This window comes from Eschrichtius robustus, chromosome 8, assembly GCF_028021215.1.
Source record: "Eschrichtius robustus isolate mEscRob2 chromosome 8, mEscRob2.pri, whole genome shotgun sequence".
In the NCBI taxonomy this organism is placed as follows: Eukaryota; Metazoa; Chordata; class Mammalia; order Artiodactyla; family Eschrichtiidae; genus Eschrichtius; species Eschrichtius robustus.
Genome location: NC_090831.1, coordinates 111,398,569 through 111,416,847, shown reverse-complemented (window position 1 = coordinate 111,416,847; position 18,279 = coordinate 111,398,569). Strand labels below are relative to the sequence as shown.

The following is an 18,279-nucleotide window of genomic DNA, read 5'->3' as shown; positions in this document are numbered from 1 at the left end:
GTCAACAACCTATATAGCCCATAGGCCAAATCTGGTCTGCAGTCCATTTTAGTAAATAAAGTTTAATGGAAACCAGCCCATGCCCATTCATTTACATATTGTCTATGGCTGTTCTCACACCGCAATGGTAGGGTTGAGTAGTTGCAAAAAAGTCTATGTGGTCCACAAAGCCAAAAGCATTTACTGTCTGGTTCTTTACAGAAAGCTTGCTGACCTCTGAGTTAGAAAATACGACTGATATAACGCAAGGCACGCATCGCAGTTTCTAGTGTGAATGCACTAGAGAGATGTGAGTAAGCGTCACAAAGCAGGTAGACTCTCCCTGGAAGTCAGTGTCCAGAGACTTGTCACAGGATGTTTCTCTTGGCCAAGTCCTGGGTCCCAATGTTGACAGCAACAATGACAAAGGCATAGGTGGCATGTTTGCTGGCTGAATAGAAATCTATAAAGTGGTAAATATGGAAGATGAATCAAGACCCCAAATGATCTAATCAAGTTGGAATGTGGGGCTGAAACCAAAAGGATAAAAAGCTGAAGATAAAAGTTGCATTTATGTAAAAAAAAAAAAAAAATTAACAGCACGTATACTGGATGATATAAACTTGGTTTGGCAGTTCGTGTGAAAAAAAAAATATGAGGGTTTAACTGACCCAGAGCCAGTAGTGTGATGTGATTTCTGAGAAAATCACCACAGAAAGATGTTGGCAAGATGCAGGTTAGGAAGCTCCAGGCCCTTGTTCTCCCAGGGAAACATTAAAAGAAAAACTAGAGACTAGCTAAAATAACTTTATAGGAGCTCTGGAAATCAGTCAATGATCTACAACAACCAAGTGAACGCCCAACCATGAAAAAACCACATTAGCAAGGGTAAGAAATCTCATGAAGTTTTTACTCACCTTTGCCCCTACCCCTCCCAAAGGGTTGAAGTACAGTTTGGGGGAAGAGAGGCCTGGCTCCCAGTTCCCTCCTGAGAGCCCATCTAGGGGCAGCCTGATTGGCCTCTGTGTCACCTAACTCATAGCCCAGATGGCTAGAGGTGGCACAGCTGGGATCTCAGGCTAGAGGAAGCCATAGGAAGCAGTGGGCAGGGCTCCTGAAAAACCCTGAGGGGGCACAGACCTAAAGACGCCTGGGACAAGAGATTCTTACTTGAGGAACACCATAGAACAGCTAAGGCCCCAAGAAAAAGCAGGAGGAAGACGCTTAGGGAAATTAATACATTCATTTAAAAGCATCTGTGTATACTGGGGAACTGGAGAAAAGCACACACAGAGGTCAGGGAAAGGGCATGCCCGGAAAGGGGCTGAAAAGACCCTGAGCCTTCACACTGGACTGATCCTGGGCTCAGAACATGCCCCGCCAATCAGTGAAGGGCGTCCCCTGCACGGAGCCGGTCTACGTCCTGGGAGCGGTAGTTGCTTTTTCAAATGCCCAATTTTCAACACGAGATCACAATGCATATAAAGAAACAGGAAAACTTGGCCCATTCACATGAAATAAATCTCCAGAAACCATCCCAGCAGAAAACAACCACAACCTTTTATGTGTATAAAAATTTACAATCATAATACCTAGCAGATATCTAGCACTTTACTACTTACTTACACCATACCGCATCTTGCTGGTCCTGTATTATTATATTATGTATTACATTATAATATATATATATTACAGTAATATAGGATATTACTATATTATTGTGGGACGGATATTATTATTCATAAGGCTCAGACATTAATTGATTTTTCCCAACACTGTACAGCCAGACAATAGTAGAAATGGAACCAAAACCCAGGTCTTCTGATTCCTAATGCAATGTTCTTTCCACAGCTCTGCCCCACGGGTAAGAGCCCCCCTTTGCTCTGGCCAGACTATGTTTGGAATGTAGTTTTCAACTCTAAGTATCCCATTTATAAGTAAGGATACAGGCAGAGGAGAGAAAATGAGATGGGAAAGGTCTGGGAACACGACCTGTGGGAAGCCAGAACCATGATGAGCTTTGGGGACATGTCTGTTCCAGGGCTCCTGGGTTCCCTCAGGTTCTGAAGTGGCAGCTCACAGCCTTTAAAAGAGTTCCCAGAACACTTCACACATCTTGTGAGATGACATAGTATGTCTACTTGAGAATTTGGGATTATATCCTGGAACTTGAGTCTTGGGACTTGTAAAAAATTAATTAACAGAAACCTCCATGAAATGGAGTTGGGAGACCAGAAGGGGGAGCTCTCCCGCCCTGCGACCATAGCAGAGCCCAAAAGGAAGAAGTCTCTTCTTTCCTGGCAAGGACTCAGTCAATGAAAAGCCATGGACTCTTGGTTTACTAAAACTCTCCCAGTTCCCTTTCCCTCTCTATAAAAAGCTTTCTCCTTCCTTTGCCCTGTGGGGCCTTGCATGTGGCTCACTGTGGTTGTAGACCCCGAACTGCAATTCTCTGCTTGATCCCTAATAAACCCATCTTGGCTGGAGAAATACCTGGCAGTCTGTTTATTTCAGGCCAACAGATTCTAATTTATTGCTTCTGTCCTCCCTTATGAGTAAAATGCTGGAAAATACCCTATCTCGGTCAGCTGTCCTGAATACAGCTACACCTGAAGAGGGAGTCCACCCCTGAAATGGTTAGAAGGTGCCTGATTCAGGACCTTCCTTCTGGAGATGCCACCTACTGTGTCCTCTTGTCCCTGGCAACCTAACACGTCTGTACTCTCTTTCTGGCTCCCGTGGTCACCTGAGCAAGCAGGGGATCCTCAAGTCTTCTTCCGGTCTCAGGCAGACCACCCCCCCCCCCTCAGGCTACCAATGGTGGCTCCTCCGAGCCTCCAGGTTCTAGAGAATTCCCCCCAATTTATTCATTCCTCTATCAGTTGCTCACAGAGCCCCATAATGGGTTACTCTCTCCCTTTTCCATTTTCACCTCTAGCCCTTCAGTCTCCCCACACTGTTTAAGGTCTTTACTCAATGTTCTTTATGAACATTGCCAGAGACAAAAATGCGATGGCCATCCTGTCTGTGCCAGGAGACATGCATTCACAAGTCTGTTGGGGAGCAAGGTGTAAAAAGGAGGTGAAGAGGAGGGGCTGGCCTGATCCTTCAAACACAAAACCGTCAGGATTCTGCCAGACCCCCAGAGCAGGAGACTGGTCAGTGATATGAAAACTTCCCTGCGTTTCTTCGCCTTCACTGAATGCAACCCAAGTTGCTAAAACCTCCTTTCGAGAGCACGTGCCCCTCAACCCAGAACGTCCCTGCAGACGGTGTGGCCAGATGGGCAGAGCAGCAGCGTCCACTCTAAGTAGCGAAGTAACCTTGGGCACATTCCTGATCTTTTTTAACTTTGTTTCTCATCTATTACAATGGGGGATAAATAACCCATCCTGCCTCAAAGGAGAGATTCTCACTTTAAGCACTCAATTAATTTAAAAAAATCAGAAACAGAAAGACAGTGGGAAATAATTATAATATTAATATTTATATGAGAACCATATGTAAATGACTCATACCTTTTAGGGGCTGATCCTCAATATCACCTATTGTTGATTCTGGGTGTGAATAAATTCTGTCTTCTGGAGGATGAGAAGGCAAGTCTTTTGACCGTGGACAAGACTCAAATAATGCAGAGTATTTCATGGAATCACTGGAATCCATGCCACTGAAAAATGAAAAATGAATATATCTTTGAGATGCAATACCATTAATGGCCATATGATCATTGGGTTATCTTTGTCAAATCATTCAGTAGTTTGCAAACATATCTCTGTTGAGCTAAAGTTTTCAATGATACATAGGTACCAAGACCTATTAGCAGCTGATATGTTAAGTACTGTATATATTAGCATAAGCTTCTCATCCATTATACAAAACATCACTGAATATTTTCTAAGAGCAAGGCATCCTGAGAGGTGCTGGAGTCTATAAAACAAGATGAGTCAGGCACGGATCCTAATTCCTAGGACTTCAGAATCCAGTGCAATTTATATAGGGCAGTCCCTGCTATTTCAAGGACAGAGAAAAATGAAAGCGTGTTAGAGAGCCTGATCTGGACCACACATTGGGCATACCTAAGGCTAGCTTTTTGTCCCCCTTTTTAGGACAAGGTTGGGGTGTGACCTGGGTGCCTGAAGTCTCTGCGTCTGGGCCAGTGGGCTTCCTACCAGTACGCTGCCCTCCTTTGGGCTCCACCTGCTTCCTGGCTTCCTCTGGGGGAAGCAGCTCCACTGAGGCGGAGCTCATCCTGCAGAAGGGAGCACTGTGAACAGCTGAGCTTTGTTCATGGCAAGATTAAACATTATTTCTTGTATTTATTAATTAGCTTTTGTGAACTATTTACCTCTTTTCTTCATTTCTCTTTTGAGGATCTGAATGTTTTCTATATCAATTTATGTGAATATGTATGTTATATATATTATATATGGAATTGAATATATTATATATTGAATTACATATTAGAAATTGAATATATAACATATAACATATATGAATATTATATTCAATATATTATATGTTAGTTGTTACATATACTATATATCATATATAGTATATTATATAAGTTATTAATATATATTTTATATAGCTTCCTGTTTCCCTTTTTAATTTGTTTTGGACCTAGAGCAACTTGAAATGTTTATATAATCAAAATATATTCATCTTTTCTTCTGCGATTTTACTCATTTCTTTAAAAACATTTCATTAACACTTTAATCAGCCTACTAAATACATATAGTTAGAATTAAGTCATATAGAAGGGCTTAAAATAGAAAGTAACAGTGACCCCAATTTCATTCTCCAGAGAGCCAACCATTCTTAACTGTTTTTAGATATTCTGACAATAACCTTTTTATTTCTAAATAACATGTCACTGACTTTTATTGACTTGCCAGTTTTAAACATATCTTTGATAGAGATTTCTGCTATGATCAGAAAGGATTTAGCTCACTTAATAACCTCCCCCCATTTTTCTCCCCACAAACAGTTCTATCACTATTTTCAGTTCCTCCATCGGTCAGATCTACACCTTCATGTATCGTATTTAAAAATCCCCATTTCTTGTTCCATCAACAGCAGATGATATGTACTCACTTGCCATCTCCACCTCCTAAACTTTGTCATTGGAAATTTTTACTGTCAAAATTCATTGTATTAAGTTTTGTATTCATAGTTATGTCTTTTCATAATTTAGCTAAAGGTTGATTTAAAATGTTGAAAATCAATAGATAATTGTCTACTGCAAAGCCTAGTAGTTGCCTATGATTATGCTTTCTTCTCTGTATCTCCAATGTAATGATTCCCATCTCAGCAAAGTAGTACGAGTCTAGGATCAAGTTCAAGTTGACCTCCACTTGTTCACATTCCACATTTAACTTCAGTTACAGCCTAGCAGTAGCAAAGGCTGATCCAAAGTGGGTCTACTCAAGATAAAGCCTGTCATTTAAGTGAGGGTGTCCACATCTTATCAGGATGATGTTATGACTACCAGAGATGTAAAGGGTAGAAGCAAGTCTCAAGGAGGTGTTCCCAGGAGCTCTATCACTGGAAACACAGTCCAATTAGCTCTCTGGGCCTGTCCTTGACCCAGGATGAAATACAGTGGGTGGTGTAGGCATACTAAGGGGACACGTCCAATGTGTCTGAATGGCAAGCAGAGGCTGCAGCTCTTGGGCGGTAGTTCATGGCTGGAATCCAGAACCAGCGCTCCTGGAAAGCTTCCATATTGCTGAGCATGGACATGGCCTGCTCGCTGGACCTAAGCTTCCTATCAACTACAGCCAGGGCCAGATGGCACCAACATTCCCAGGCAGACATACTCCAGGATGGGGCAATCTCCCTGTGCCTATGGGCTCTGCTTAGAAGTTTTGACTACTGGTTATCAACTAGAGAAGTCTAATGGCTTGCTTGAAGGTGGGGGTACCTCTTACTAGATTGGACAGAGTTCTTGGGTCTGTCTTCCTGTTACTGGACAACAGCTTTTGGACCCCCTCACAGAATGCTAGCCCCCTTCAGGCAGAACACCCATGCTCGTAGAAGACTTTGTTTCCCAATTTCTTGCTTTCACGTAAGGTAAGTGAGCTTGTCCAAGAAGCGCTTCCTAGAGAAGTATATAAACTGAGACCAGTACCGCCAACATCTGGATTTTCCAGTCACTGAATAACTCTTTCCTCTACCCTTGCAGTGGAAAAGGGCCATGATTAACCCATGCTTGGGGTCTTCTCTCTAGAAGTATGACTAGACTGAGTCTTTTCCCCCTGAACACAGCCTTAGACGCATTTAGGTTTTACGGGTTACATCTTTTATTCCAAACTATAGAAGCATAAAGATGTTCTTCCTTCTTTTAGTAAAAAACAATAATCCATAGATTTTATGGCCAAATCTCTAAAGTGATATCAATAGAGTATGTTGAAGGGAACTTAGAAAGAAAATGGCACCAAAAATTTCACTGGATTTTTAATATATATTTTATTTGCCTGCTAGGGTTGCCGTAACAAAGTACCGAGGACTGAATGGTTGAAAGTCATTGTCTCACAATTCTGGAGTCTAAAAGCCCAAGATCAATGTCAGCAGGGTTGGTTCCTTCTGAGGCTGTGAGGGAGAGTCTGTTCCAGGTCTCTCTACTAGCTTCTCTCGTGTTTTGCTGGCAATCTTTGACCATCCTTGACTTCTGCATCACCCAAGCTCCCTTGCTGTGTGTGTGTGTGTGTGTATGTGGACACCAATTATATTGGATTAAAGGCTCACCCTTCCTAAGTCTGACCTCATCTTAACTAACTGCATCTGTAATGACCCTACTTCCAAATAAGGTCACACACTGAGGTACTAGGATTAGGACTCCAATATGTACATTTGCGGGGAGTTGAATTATGTACACGATTCAACCCAAAATACATATGTTTTGGTCTCTTATTTTTGGAAAAGAATACCTCTTCATTTAAAACACATACCAAAAAAGGGATCACAGAGCAAGTTCTGCCTTTCAAACAATTACTTTTCTTTTGTATCAAAGGAAGTATTAAGAGTAAATGAAAATGCTTTGAAAGTCAGGAGTCAAAAAGTGGCTGGGTTGAAAGGCACATGTGTTACCACGAGGGAAGGGTCAGACTTGAGTGAACGTCTGACCCACCCTTTTCACTGTGGGAACAGATGTTAAATAAGCCCACTGCAGCCTAGTAGGCAGTTTTTAATTTTTTTTTTTAATTCTGCTATGGACTGAATGTTTGTGTCCCTACCCCACCCTGCCCAAATTTATATATTGGAATCCTAACCCCCAATGTGATGGTTGGTATAAGGAGGTGAGACCTTTGAGAGGTAATTGGGTCAGGAGGTGAAGCCATCATGAATGGGATTAGTGCCCTTATAAGAAAAGACGAAAGACAGCTTGCTTCCTCCCTCTGTTTTCCACCATGTGGGGACATAGCAAGAAGCCAGCCATCTGCAAACCAGGAAGAGGACCCTCGTCAGAACCCGGCCACGCTGGCCCCCTGATCTCAGACTTCTCAGCCTCCAGAAGTGTGAGAAAGAACTGTCTGCTGGTTAAGCCACTCAGCCTACAGTAATGTGTTATAACAGCCTAAACTAAGATATTCTTTCTCTCACTATACTCCTATCAAGCTACCTAACTGTACTAAAAATCCAGAGTGTGAATAAATCCTCAGAGATCTACAGTTTCAACACTGTCATTATAATTCGTTAACTAACTATAATCTAGAGTCTCTAGTATCCAGTGAGATGTGCAGACTTGGGTGGCCATTTAGTGGGTCCTGTTGTTTTTCATCATCAAATTTATGAAAGGAAACCCAAAGTGTTACAATAATAAAATTCAGAAATAAAGGAAAGCATTACTTCTTTTTTAAATTGACATTCTCATTATGACATACATCACCCTCACAAAACATCTCTTTGCTGTGGCAGACTTTTAAAATTACATTTTATATTAATACTTCAAAAATTATAAAATGCTCATTGTTGAAAATATCGGGAAGAACAAAGAAAATAAAAATTGGCCATAATCCCACCACTAGAAGATAATAACTGATACTATTTTAGTATATATCTTTTTAGTGTTTTTTTCTATACATACACATGAATATTTTTAAACCTATATTATGTTGGATATACATGTGCACCTGACTTTTAACACACCATTTATATTACAAGCACTGATCTGTATTTAACTCTTTATAATTTATCTAAAATTTGTTTTAACATATAGAGTGATGTAAGAAACTTACTTATATCTATAGGACCAATTTTTCCCATTTACTGAATATTTCATCAAATTCTCATGGATTTTTAATAATTTTTTTAGGATATAAAAATAAAACATATATATCCTGTGCAGACGATTTAGAAGTTACAGAAAAAAAAGATAAAGAAGAAAATAAAAATAACTGATAAATCTAGAGGAAGACCCACTGCTAATGTTTTAGTGTGCTTGCTTCCAGTCACCTCTTGTCTATTTTGTTGCCATGCATTCAGAGAGACCAAACCCACGGACCCCTTCTAAAGAGTTCTTTACTTGATTCTCTGTCACTGCTCTGGCCACAAATGATAAGGGCAACAAATCTATAGACCAGCCTGTTACCTATGAGGGCTCTGGCTAGAGATTCTACTCAAGAGTGGCACCCGTAGTAGGTAGTGATTGCCTCAACCAGCCAGATCTTTGCTTGGGAAGTGTGGATTCAAGACCTACAGAGACATAGTCAATGGTAGTGGCAGGCACAGCTGAAGTAGAAATGGAATGTAATAGAATACCCACAAAAGCCAAGCACTAAAATCAGTGGTGAAGGGTCTGATCTGGTCTATAAGGGGTTTAAATATCAAAAAGGGAGTTATTGAAAAGCTATTTGGTAGTTTATAGATTTAATGGACAACTAGAGAACCAGGTTTTTAAACCTGGCAAGAGCAAAGGTAAGCCAGGTGCCAAGAACACAGCCAAGTTGCAGTACAGGAAGAGACTGGTAGACACCATTGCTTGCGCTCCACAATGGATTCTTGATTCTTCCACCACTGGTGATTTGAATGATCTCTAACTGCCCCTGTATCACTGTGTCACTCCCTCAAGTTTCAAAGTCCCAAAGAGAAGCTTCTTAGGTTCCAGTGAACCTAGGTTATAAGCCTGTGCCCTCCTCCCTAGAGGGCCAGGATCTATTCTATTCAAATTCCATGGTGGGAGTTGGGGCCCTGCTTCCCAGCTTTAGGAATTCCCTGAAGTCCAAGGATGAGTGCCACCATTTTAACTAACCAGCAGAAAATACCTTATTCTATTCAATAAAACTCAACTCACCTCTTTTCAGAAGGTCCAAAGGGAGTTTTAAAGTAATCTCCATAAAGCTCAAAACTTTTCTTTAGTTCTAAAGCTGTAAAATAACGTAGACTGTTGATGATGGGTGCTGGTACTAGACCCCTGAAATTGGAAATTTAAAAAAAATCCACAGAATTTTGTGATAATACCAAGCATACACACATGTAATACCTAAATACTGACCTTTACACGTCCCAAGTAAATGCATACGCCAATAAAACCTATTTGGAATAATGTAATATATATACTCATAAGCATTCACGTCAGAGCTTGTCTTAGACACTGGCATTATTACATTCTAATTTGTAGATTAAGCAAATTTGAATTTTTCTGAATATTCCTTATCAATTAAGACATTAATATAGGCAGATTTTCTTCCTACTGATTAGTACATATTCAATTGTAAACCCCCATTCATTTGTTATGTGAAGTCCAGCAATATATCAACTGCTATAAAAACTGAAATAGATATTTTCCAGTTTTCTTTATAATCTAATGCTTTGAAATAATTCCAGAATAAAATATTTACACAAATTCTAATATTGTACTTTCAACTGAACTCTAGCATAAAATATCTATTTTTCATCTATACTAGCCTGTTTCCCCAGAGTGACTTGAAAGAATCATTAACTATTTTTAGTGAATAAATCCTACTGCTATTCACTCTAGACTTGCTAAATAGAGTTGCTATGTGCAAAGTAGCCCGACTGCATATAAATGCATGAAAATTCAAAGCATCCTTCTGCCCTAGTATAACCCATTTGGAGCTCAGATTTAAAACAGCTTAGTGTCCACAGCGTTTCAATAGGCATGGCTGCTCTGCTGGTGAGAAGTCCCACAGGCCCCAGCTTTAGCTGCCCTGGGGGACACTGCCCATCTCCTGGCCACCACCCTCCCATCCCCCCGGTAGAACTTTGTCTATTCCACACAGCCTGCCTTTTGAATCAGACTATCCAAAGATAGCTTACCAATGTGGAGAAGATTAATCACACTTTTTTTTGCTATATAGCAGACAAAGACAAAACTTAATTTATATTGGTTAAAGATTTTTAACAGAGAGCTTAATATTGCAGACAATAAAGAGAAGTGAAATTGAAAAACATTTTTAAATGGCTTTTTTATTCTGCTTCCTCGACTCACCGCACTTTAAAAAGCTCTTTAAAACACTATAATTAAGGTCTTGTCAGTGCTCTTAGTGACTCTCTGAAAACAGGGATTTCACTTTATTACTCAAATTTTCCAAAAGGTCACACAGAAAAGAGAATTCAGAATACTGAAGCCTATAACATTCATGAGAAAATAAAACACAAACATTTCATAAACATCGTGGTTATTCATTTTGAGTAAATCTTAAAGTCTTAAATGTGCCTCTTCACATGTAATAATTAATAGTACAATAATTATTATAGTCACTAATATCTATGAAGCCTCTACTATGCATCAGGAACTAAGTGAAACATTGCATATTAAGGACTAAGAATTCATGGCTTTAAAAAGATAAAATGGTCCCCATCCTGATGGAATTTACAGTTTAATGTGGAAAGGAGACATTAAACAAATGATCCCACAAATCATTAACGACTATTTTTTGAGATTCATGAAGGACAAGTATAGGATATTCAACAGGATATAATTAACCTTCCATCATCAAAGCCTTGGCGAAGGCTGATACTTATATTCAAACACCACCAGAAATATCATTCTTTGCAGTCTTCAAAGACTGCAAAAAATCATCAGTTTCTAGTAGCTGTGAGTATATTGTGCCTTTAAAAATATATATAAATGAAAGGGAAATACAACTTCTAGAACTAGGTTTACTATTGAACCACTGGGTCCATTTTAGTACAAACGTCCCTGTTTGTGTTGATGATTTAAGATTCATTTGGTATATCTGGATACTAAAAAAATCAATCTAAAGATGCCCAGGTGTAAATAAATGTGAGAAATCACTACCTTTGAAACAAGAATGTGTGATGAGGAGGTGTCTTTCCCATTAGGGCCTGCCGGGCTGTCTCATACTGTCTCGCCATAGACTCTCTTTCCTAGGCAAGAAATATGATTTAAAATTATATTGATGTTAAAAATATGTCAGATGATTAAAATAGCTATAATCGTTGTCTTCTTTCGAGAGACTGCCAAATGTGTGGAAAGAAAAAGGGAAAAAACATAGGCCTAAAAAACAATATTTGTTCAGTGGAAAGAAAGAAAACTTTATAAATAAAATAGAAATATTTTTATGAAGACTAAAATTTAATACATAAACTTTATCTGACATCTAAATAATAATGAGGCAATTTTTTATTAAGATATCGTGTTTATATATGTATTTTAATCTTTCTAATGAGATTATCTCTCAAGGATACAGACTATTATTGTCTTTTTAGTTTTACCAGATCTTAGCACACCTAGTAACTAACTGATTGAATATATCCAACGATGTTAAGTATGATCCTGAAATAGGACAGATTGGGAGGTCTTCCTCCCGTGTTTCACCAACACCCCATCACCATCACTAAATACTTGGTGAGCATTTGATTATGGGGATACAAAGATACAAAAAACATAGTCTTGGGACTTCCCTGGTGGTCCAGTGGTACAGAATCCGCCTTCCAATGCAGGGGACGTGGGTTTGATCCCCGGCCAGGGAACTAAGATCCCACATGCCACAGGGCAACTAAGCCCACGGGCCATGACTAGAGAGCCCTCATACCACAACTACTGAGCCTGTGTGCCTCAACAAGAGAGCCCACGTGCCACAACTACAGAGCCCACATGCTCTGGAGCCCGCACGCCACAACTAGAGACAGAAAACCCACACGCCACAACTAGAGAGAAGCCTGTGCGCCACAACAAAAAATCCTGCATGCTGCAACTAAGACCCGATGCAGCCAAAAAAAAAAAAAAAAGAGAGAAAAGAAAGAAAAGAAAAAAAAACCCCACATAATCTCTGCATTCAAAAGGTTTATAATCTGGTGTCAAAAGGCAACTGAAAAGAGGGAAAAACCAAAGATAGCACATGTTGTTTTATAACTGTACATGCTGTTGAGAAATTCTAGGTCAAGCTTTTGAAATTGTTCCTTAGACACATGACATGAAAGCTAACATGCAGACTCATTGAACACAGCCTCTCAGGTGGATATTTGATTGCCAAGACCACTTTACTGTTCCCCTGACCATTATCTCCGTGGTTCTGTGTAAGCATAATGAGGAGAAAATGTCTGCTGGGTAGGAGGGAGGGGATTTATAATGGGATAAGAAAGGAAGAAACAAACTCTACTTACATTTTACCACTTAAAAACTGTATTTTAAATAGCTCCATAAATCCATGTAAATTGTCTCATATTACTATAAAAGTACTACATATCAACTAAATCCACTGTCTTATTCTCATGTTGATTTGTTATTATTTTTCTCCCAAATCACTCTATACTAGTATATACACTTTGTATTGTGATTTTACTTTATACCATCCTTAGTTTTTTCCTATATTGATCCTTGATCTAAATTATATCATGACTGGGAAGATGACAGTGGTAGTGGAAGCATAGTTTTTGGACCTTCCAGAATTTCCACATAAAAACAGATATAGCAACTAAATAGCAAAATGAAAACATATCAAACCTTTACAAGGAAACTAGGTGACAAGCTCCCCTCAAACCCCCCAATACAGGTGACAATAACCACAACACCTGCACGGTATCAGTGTCTATGTAAGAGGAAGGCAAAGAAAGCAACAGGGTGACTAAAAGACCTGAGAACAGGAGAGCCCCAAGATAGCTAAGTATTCACTAGGAAGCATAGCAGGACAATTTGGAAACCACGGCTGAAACATAGGAGGGGTTGTTTCCGTTCTAATAGTAGGTAAGAATAAGGGGTCCACAGTAAGATCTGCAGGAGCTGGATCAACTGTGAATTCTTGAAACTAATTCACTAGGGCTCCCTTCTAAGACACGGTTTTACACTAAAAAAAAGCTGATGGGGGTGGAATAAAAATTAATTGGGAAAGAGCAAACAGAGACATAAGAAAGAGGAAATCTAGACCAAAGCGGGAGAGTGGAACAGAGCCAGGAAATCTCAGGAAGGAAACTGCCATATACCTTGACACTATTTGAAAAAACCACCTTCCTTCTAAATATTTGAGAAAATGAATTTCACATAAAAATGAGAAATTCTCCAGTCAAATCCAATGCAAAGTTATTATAAGAAATAAGAGGAAAAGGAGAATAACATCTCTGTACACAATGAAGGGGAAACAGATAAAATCTTTAATCTACTGTTTCAAAATAAACTAAAAGACATTAAGAAAATGACACAAAACACTAAGGGACAAATAAATTACAATTTTACAAACTCACAAATGAGGTGCTGGAACTCAGGAAAGAATTAGAATATGTGGGAAAAAGTCGCTTAGGAAATGAAAACTAAACTAGAAGAAATACAGGAGTGAATAAACACAACAAATAATGACTTAAGAGAAATAGAAAATGAAGGAAAAACTTTAACCTCAAAAAGAAATGAAGAAAGAGGTAAAAAGATTCAAGAGAAAATGACAAATATTTAAGATAGACAAAGAAGATCCAACATATCAACAATAAGAGATCTTGATAAAGTAAACCAAAACAAAGAGACAGGATAGATGATAAAAACTACAATTCAAGTGTAAAGTGTAACAGACTGTTATCAACAGGCAAGAATGCAGGAAATGGAAATAGTTTTCCCACAGCCCTTTCTGTATCTAGCAGAGAATAAGCTTAGGCAATAAAACAACTAGAGAGACACTGACCTGAGGTCTAATGATGAGTATTAAGTATGAAGGTATTTGATAACTAAGACAAAATGAGAGTTAAAAGGGAGAGAGGATATGAGGGCATGCTCTGATAGTATAGCTATAACATAATCACAAACAATGGCGGGAGGAACATTTGTAAAAAAACTTTTTTATAAACTGTTTTCAGTTTTTATAATGGGTGCTGGTAGTATTTAGTATTGTTATTCTGAGACTCTTCTGTGTGTAATGTGGTTAAAACAAATGAGAAATTTAGTAAGATACTATAATTCTATCATCGCCTCTGTCTTTGAGAAGCAGGACTCTCAGTATGGAGAAAAGAAAAAATATGTAACAGAGAAGGAGTTAAGTAAAAATCCTGAAGTCTTGAATCCAAATGGGAAATATTAACTTGAACTCATGAAATATTTTATCTATCCACAGAATAGGCCTAGAAACAATGGCCACCCCAAGAGCAATGAGCATTCCTAGCAACCGTGATGTGTTCTTTCTTGTACAACCATCTCCCACTTGAAGAAACCAAGACTTCTTGGACAAAAGACTGATTCCAGGTCTAGGACAGGTAATGAACAAAAGAGCATAGACTATCTTGTCATACCAACCAGCAAGATAGGTCATGTTAAAAGGACACAGGTGTCAACCTGCAGAAGCTCTAGCTGGCCAAAGGTAGAATAATTTGAGTTTTGATAAGGATAAGAAATGCAGTGGGTGGATAGCCTTCAATATGCACAAATCAAAATCATAATGATTACAAATGATATTTAAAAATTAGTTGGTCACCTTCAGAGAATAACAGGAAACCAATTCATTATCTTGAAAAAGGCACTTGGACTGCTGATCCTACATGAACTGTACCACTTGGTAACTAGGTGGCAGATAAGAGAAGTATCTCTTTATAGTGTTATTCCAGCTAAGAAATATAGTGTTGAACACCATGCCCTAAAAAATGCACTGAGGAGAAGAAAGCACTTTTCTTTTGGAGTTGAAATAGACACTTCTAAGCTGTGTAATCTTAGACAAGCTCCCTGAGCTGACCTGCCTCACAGCAGTGAAAGAAAATAGTGCTTAGTAGACGTAGAGCCCAATATTTTGTCATTACAGGTCCACTTTCTCACTGGCCTTCATATCTTTGGGTGCTTTTTTGGATTGCACTGGCCTTATCTGCCACACACATACATTCACTAAATTGGCTTTCAATGAATTGGTCATTCAGCAATTTGTTTTCTAGAAAATTGGCTTTCAGTAACTTGGCCTGCCTCAGGAGTAAGGCTGTCCCCTAAGGAGATCAGAGAAGCTGGTTGGAGAAGCAGATACAACTGAAGTTCTGAAAATCAAGCTTCTCCTAGAAGGCAAAGATCTACTCACAATAATTCCACAGCAAAAAATCTTCACACAAACACACACATAAATATACACTTACCCAACAAGTTATGACATGTGGCTATGTGACTACCCAGGAATAGGGCTGGTTTTCAGAAGACACACACAAAACCAGCTCCGTTATTTTGTAATCACACCTTGACATGCACGTAGTGACAAACCACACACAAGGAAAGAGTAGAATATTAGAATAGAGGGGGTAAACTGAAAGACCTCACATACGCAGTGAGTTTAAGGTAGGTTTCAGGAAGAATGCAGTGTTCAACATAAGTGGAAAGGGTGCTTTTGAAAGAAACAGGACCAAAAAAAGCATTGACAATGGGAATTCCTATTTAGTCCATCACTGTCAAATGGCTCTCTTGATAGTTTCTACGGGTAAATACGAACACATTAAATCTACAGTTAAGACCCCAAAAAAGCACAAACATTTCTATCTTTTTTTTTTTTTTTGGAAGATTTATGATATAGGTTTTTGACAGAGATAGTTGCAATTACTTTCCTCAATCCACCATAAAGTTCCAAAAATACCTAGGGATTTATGTTGGGAAAGTAAATGAATAACAACAACATCTCCTAAGGGTTTCAATAAGGGGTACATGAGATAATTTACACAAAAGCCCTTTCCAAACTATAAGTGACGTATAAAGGCTATTTATGGCCTCCAATATAATCATAGTATCTCGTTAAAGTTCTGTGGTGATGATCTTAAAAAGGTTTTGCTCATTTTGCAGCATTATAATGGCTAGGCAAGAGGTTAATAACTTACGAAATATCTTAAAATTTGATAAATACTTAAAATTTCAAAATAGCATTGAATTAATAATCTTTACAAGAAAACGAGGTACTAAAAATAATCTTAGGCAAATTCACCCCATATATATGACAGTGGCAATTAAGTACTACCTTTGCTCTAATTTTTGAGGGGTGAATCTGTTGGTTCTTGGGCGATTTGATTTGCTCTTCTATGAAACTACTCTGTTACATTATATCTCCACCAGTACTGGCAGGCAAAATTACCAGAAGCTCAGGCTGCAAGGGGTTTGAGCGCTGTTGCCATCATGGATGAGAAACTGCCCACCCTCTAACAGAGGACACAGTAGATTTCTACACTAGGCTCTAGATGCCCTGGATTATGGGGGCTGAACAGTTTCTCAGGGAGGTGACTACAGGTAAGGAGTGACACTGGACATGTCAAAATTTCATGAGAATTTTTGACAACACGTGGTCCACATACCTTCTCCCCTCCCGCCACCAAGGTGGCCCCTCTACTCTCGCATTGCCTTTTTATCATACCCTCCACTCTCCAGTTCCCGCATACTGTTCATTAGTTTTACATTGAGATTTTGGAGATGAATTACAGCTGTGTGTGTGTTGTGTGTGTGTTTTTCATCTGTTCCTCTGTTCCTGCTCCTGGGTACCTGAGTGCCCTTGACCAGAGAAAAGCTATCTTTAGGGACTTCCCTGGAGGTCCAGTGGTTAAGACTTCACTTTCCAATGCAGGGAGTGTGGGTTCAATCCCTGGTTTGGGAGCTAAGATCCCACATGCCTCGCAGCCAAAAAAACCAAAACATAAAACAGAAGCAATATTGTAACAAATTCAATACTTTGAAAAAAATGGTCCACATAAAATAAAATCTTAAAAAAAAAAAAAAGAAAAGCTATCTTTAATTAGGCCTGAAAATTTTCTAACAGGTAATATTCAGATTTGTCATATTTAAATAAATCATGGGTACCCACCAACAGGCAGAGGGTGTGACTCAATGGTGTGTTTCTCATCGGTATGATGTTGTGCGGCAGGACAGTCTAACTGGGACATGAGCTGGCTCTGGTTGTCAAGACACAGACTTATCATTAAAGAATAAAGGTGGCCAAGGATGTGTGTTCTGGAGTTTTTACAGTCTGGATATGCCATGTCCTGGGAGATTAAAAAAAGACCTTATATTTGAAAGTCTAAGCTCCAAGAAGCCTAAAGCTGTACAGGACAGCAGGTGCAGAGAGGAAGTGGTAGACTGACTTGAAAAGAGCTGGGTTTCCCAGGACTGCAAGGACACAGGCTGACGGGCTCCTCATGTCGAGTGCGCTCCCAGGGTGTGGCGAGATCTTGGGGGTCGGCACTGGGTGAACATACGAGCATGAAAGGACCTGGAGAATACCAGAGCCCCTGGCTCAGAAAGGAACTCAGGGTTTCAGACAAGGAACATCCCCATGGTAATCATGATAGTCTGGAGACCAGAGGCCCTTCCCTAAGTTTCTAGGATGACATAAACCTCAGGATTCTTGAACTTAATCCAAAGAATGGGAGTGATCCCCATTCCTAATGATTGATGTTTGATTTCCCACAGATCCTGGTAGGTGGGAACAATTCCAGATTTAATTTATTTTGGATAAATAAATAGGACATTTCCAGTACTCCAGTATCATGATACAAATTTATATTATTCTTAGATGTTTAGAGTGCACCCATCCCCTGCTGCTTCTAAGAAGCCAGAATCTGTACCAAGTGGCCCTGCCTTTTGCCCTGCCACAGGTGACAGGACAAGCAGTTTAATTTGATCTGTGTGGTATGGCTTAAAAAGTCCAGCTGTGCCAATTAGATTGTTTTGCCTTCCACAGTATGAATTAAAGAGACAGAGAGAAGTGGCCAGGAATTGTGGGCATAGAGCCACAGGCAGAGAGCCATGGTGAGTCAGGGCTGGCACGCATGCAAATGAGTTCAAATTATGTGGGAGGGAAGCTGAGTGAGTGTAGGAGGCCAGCCAGGAGAGAGAGGACAACAGAGCACGGGAAAAAGAGAAGCAGAGATGAGAGGAACTTGATGCCTTTG

General features: G+C 39.4%; 1 protein-coding gene across 2 annotated transcripts in view; it reads right to left on the bottom strand.

Annotated features, from left to right (window-relative positions):
• Nucleotides 1-18,279, bottom strand: part of LRGUK (leucine rich repeats and guanylate kinase domain containing) — a 116,556-nt gene that overhangs the window by 1,918 nt on the left and 96,359 nt on the right. For both annotated transcript variants that reach the window (XM_068550106.1, XM_068550107.1), the window contains exons 17-19: nucleotides 11,243-11,331; nucleotides 9,272-9,391; nucleotides 3,498-3,646 (exon numbers count right to left, since the gene is read on the bottom strand). In XM_068550106.1, the coding sequence (XP_068406207.1) occupies nucleotides 3,498-3,646; nucleotides 9,272-9,391; nucleotides 11,243-11,331 (358 nt within the window). The remainder of the gene's footprint in view (nucleotides 1-3,497; nucleotides 3,647-9,271; nucleotides 9,392-11,242; nucleotides 11,332-18,279) is intronic.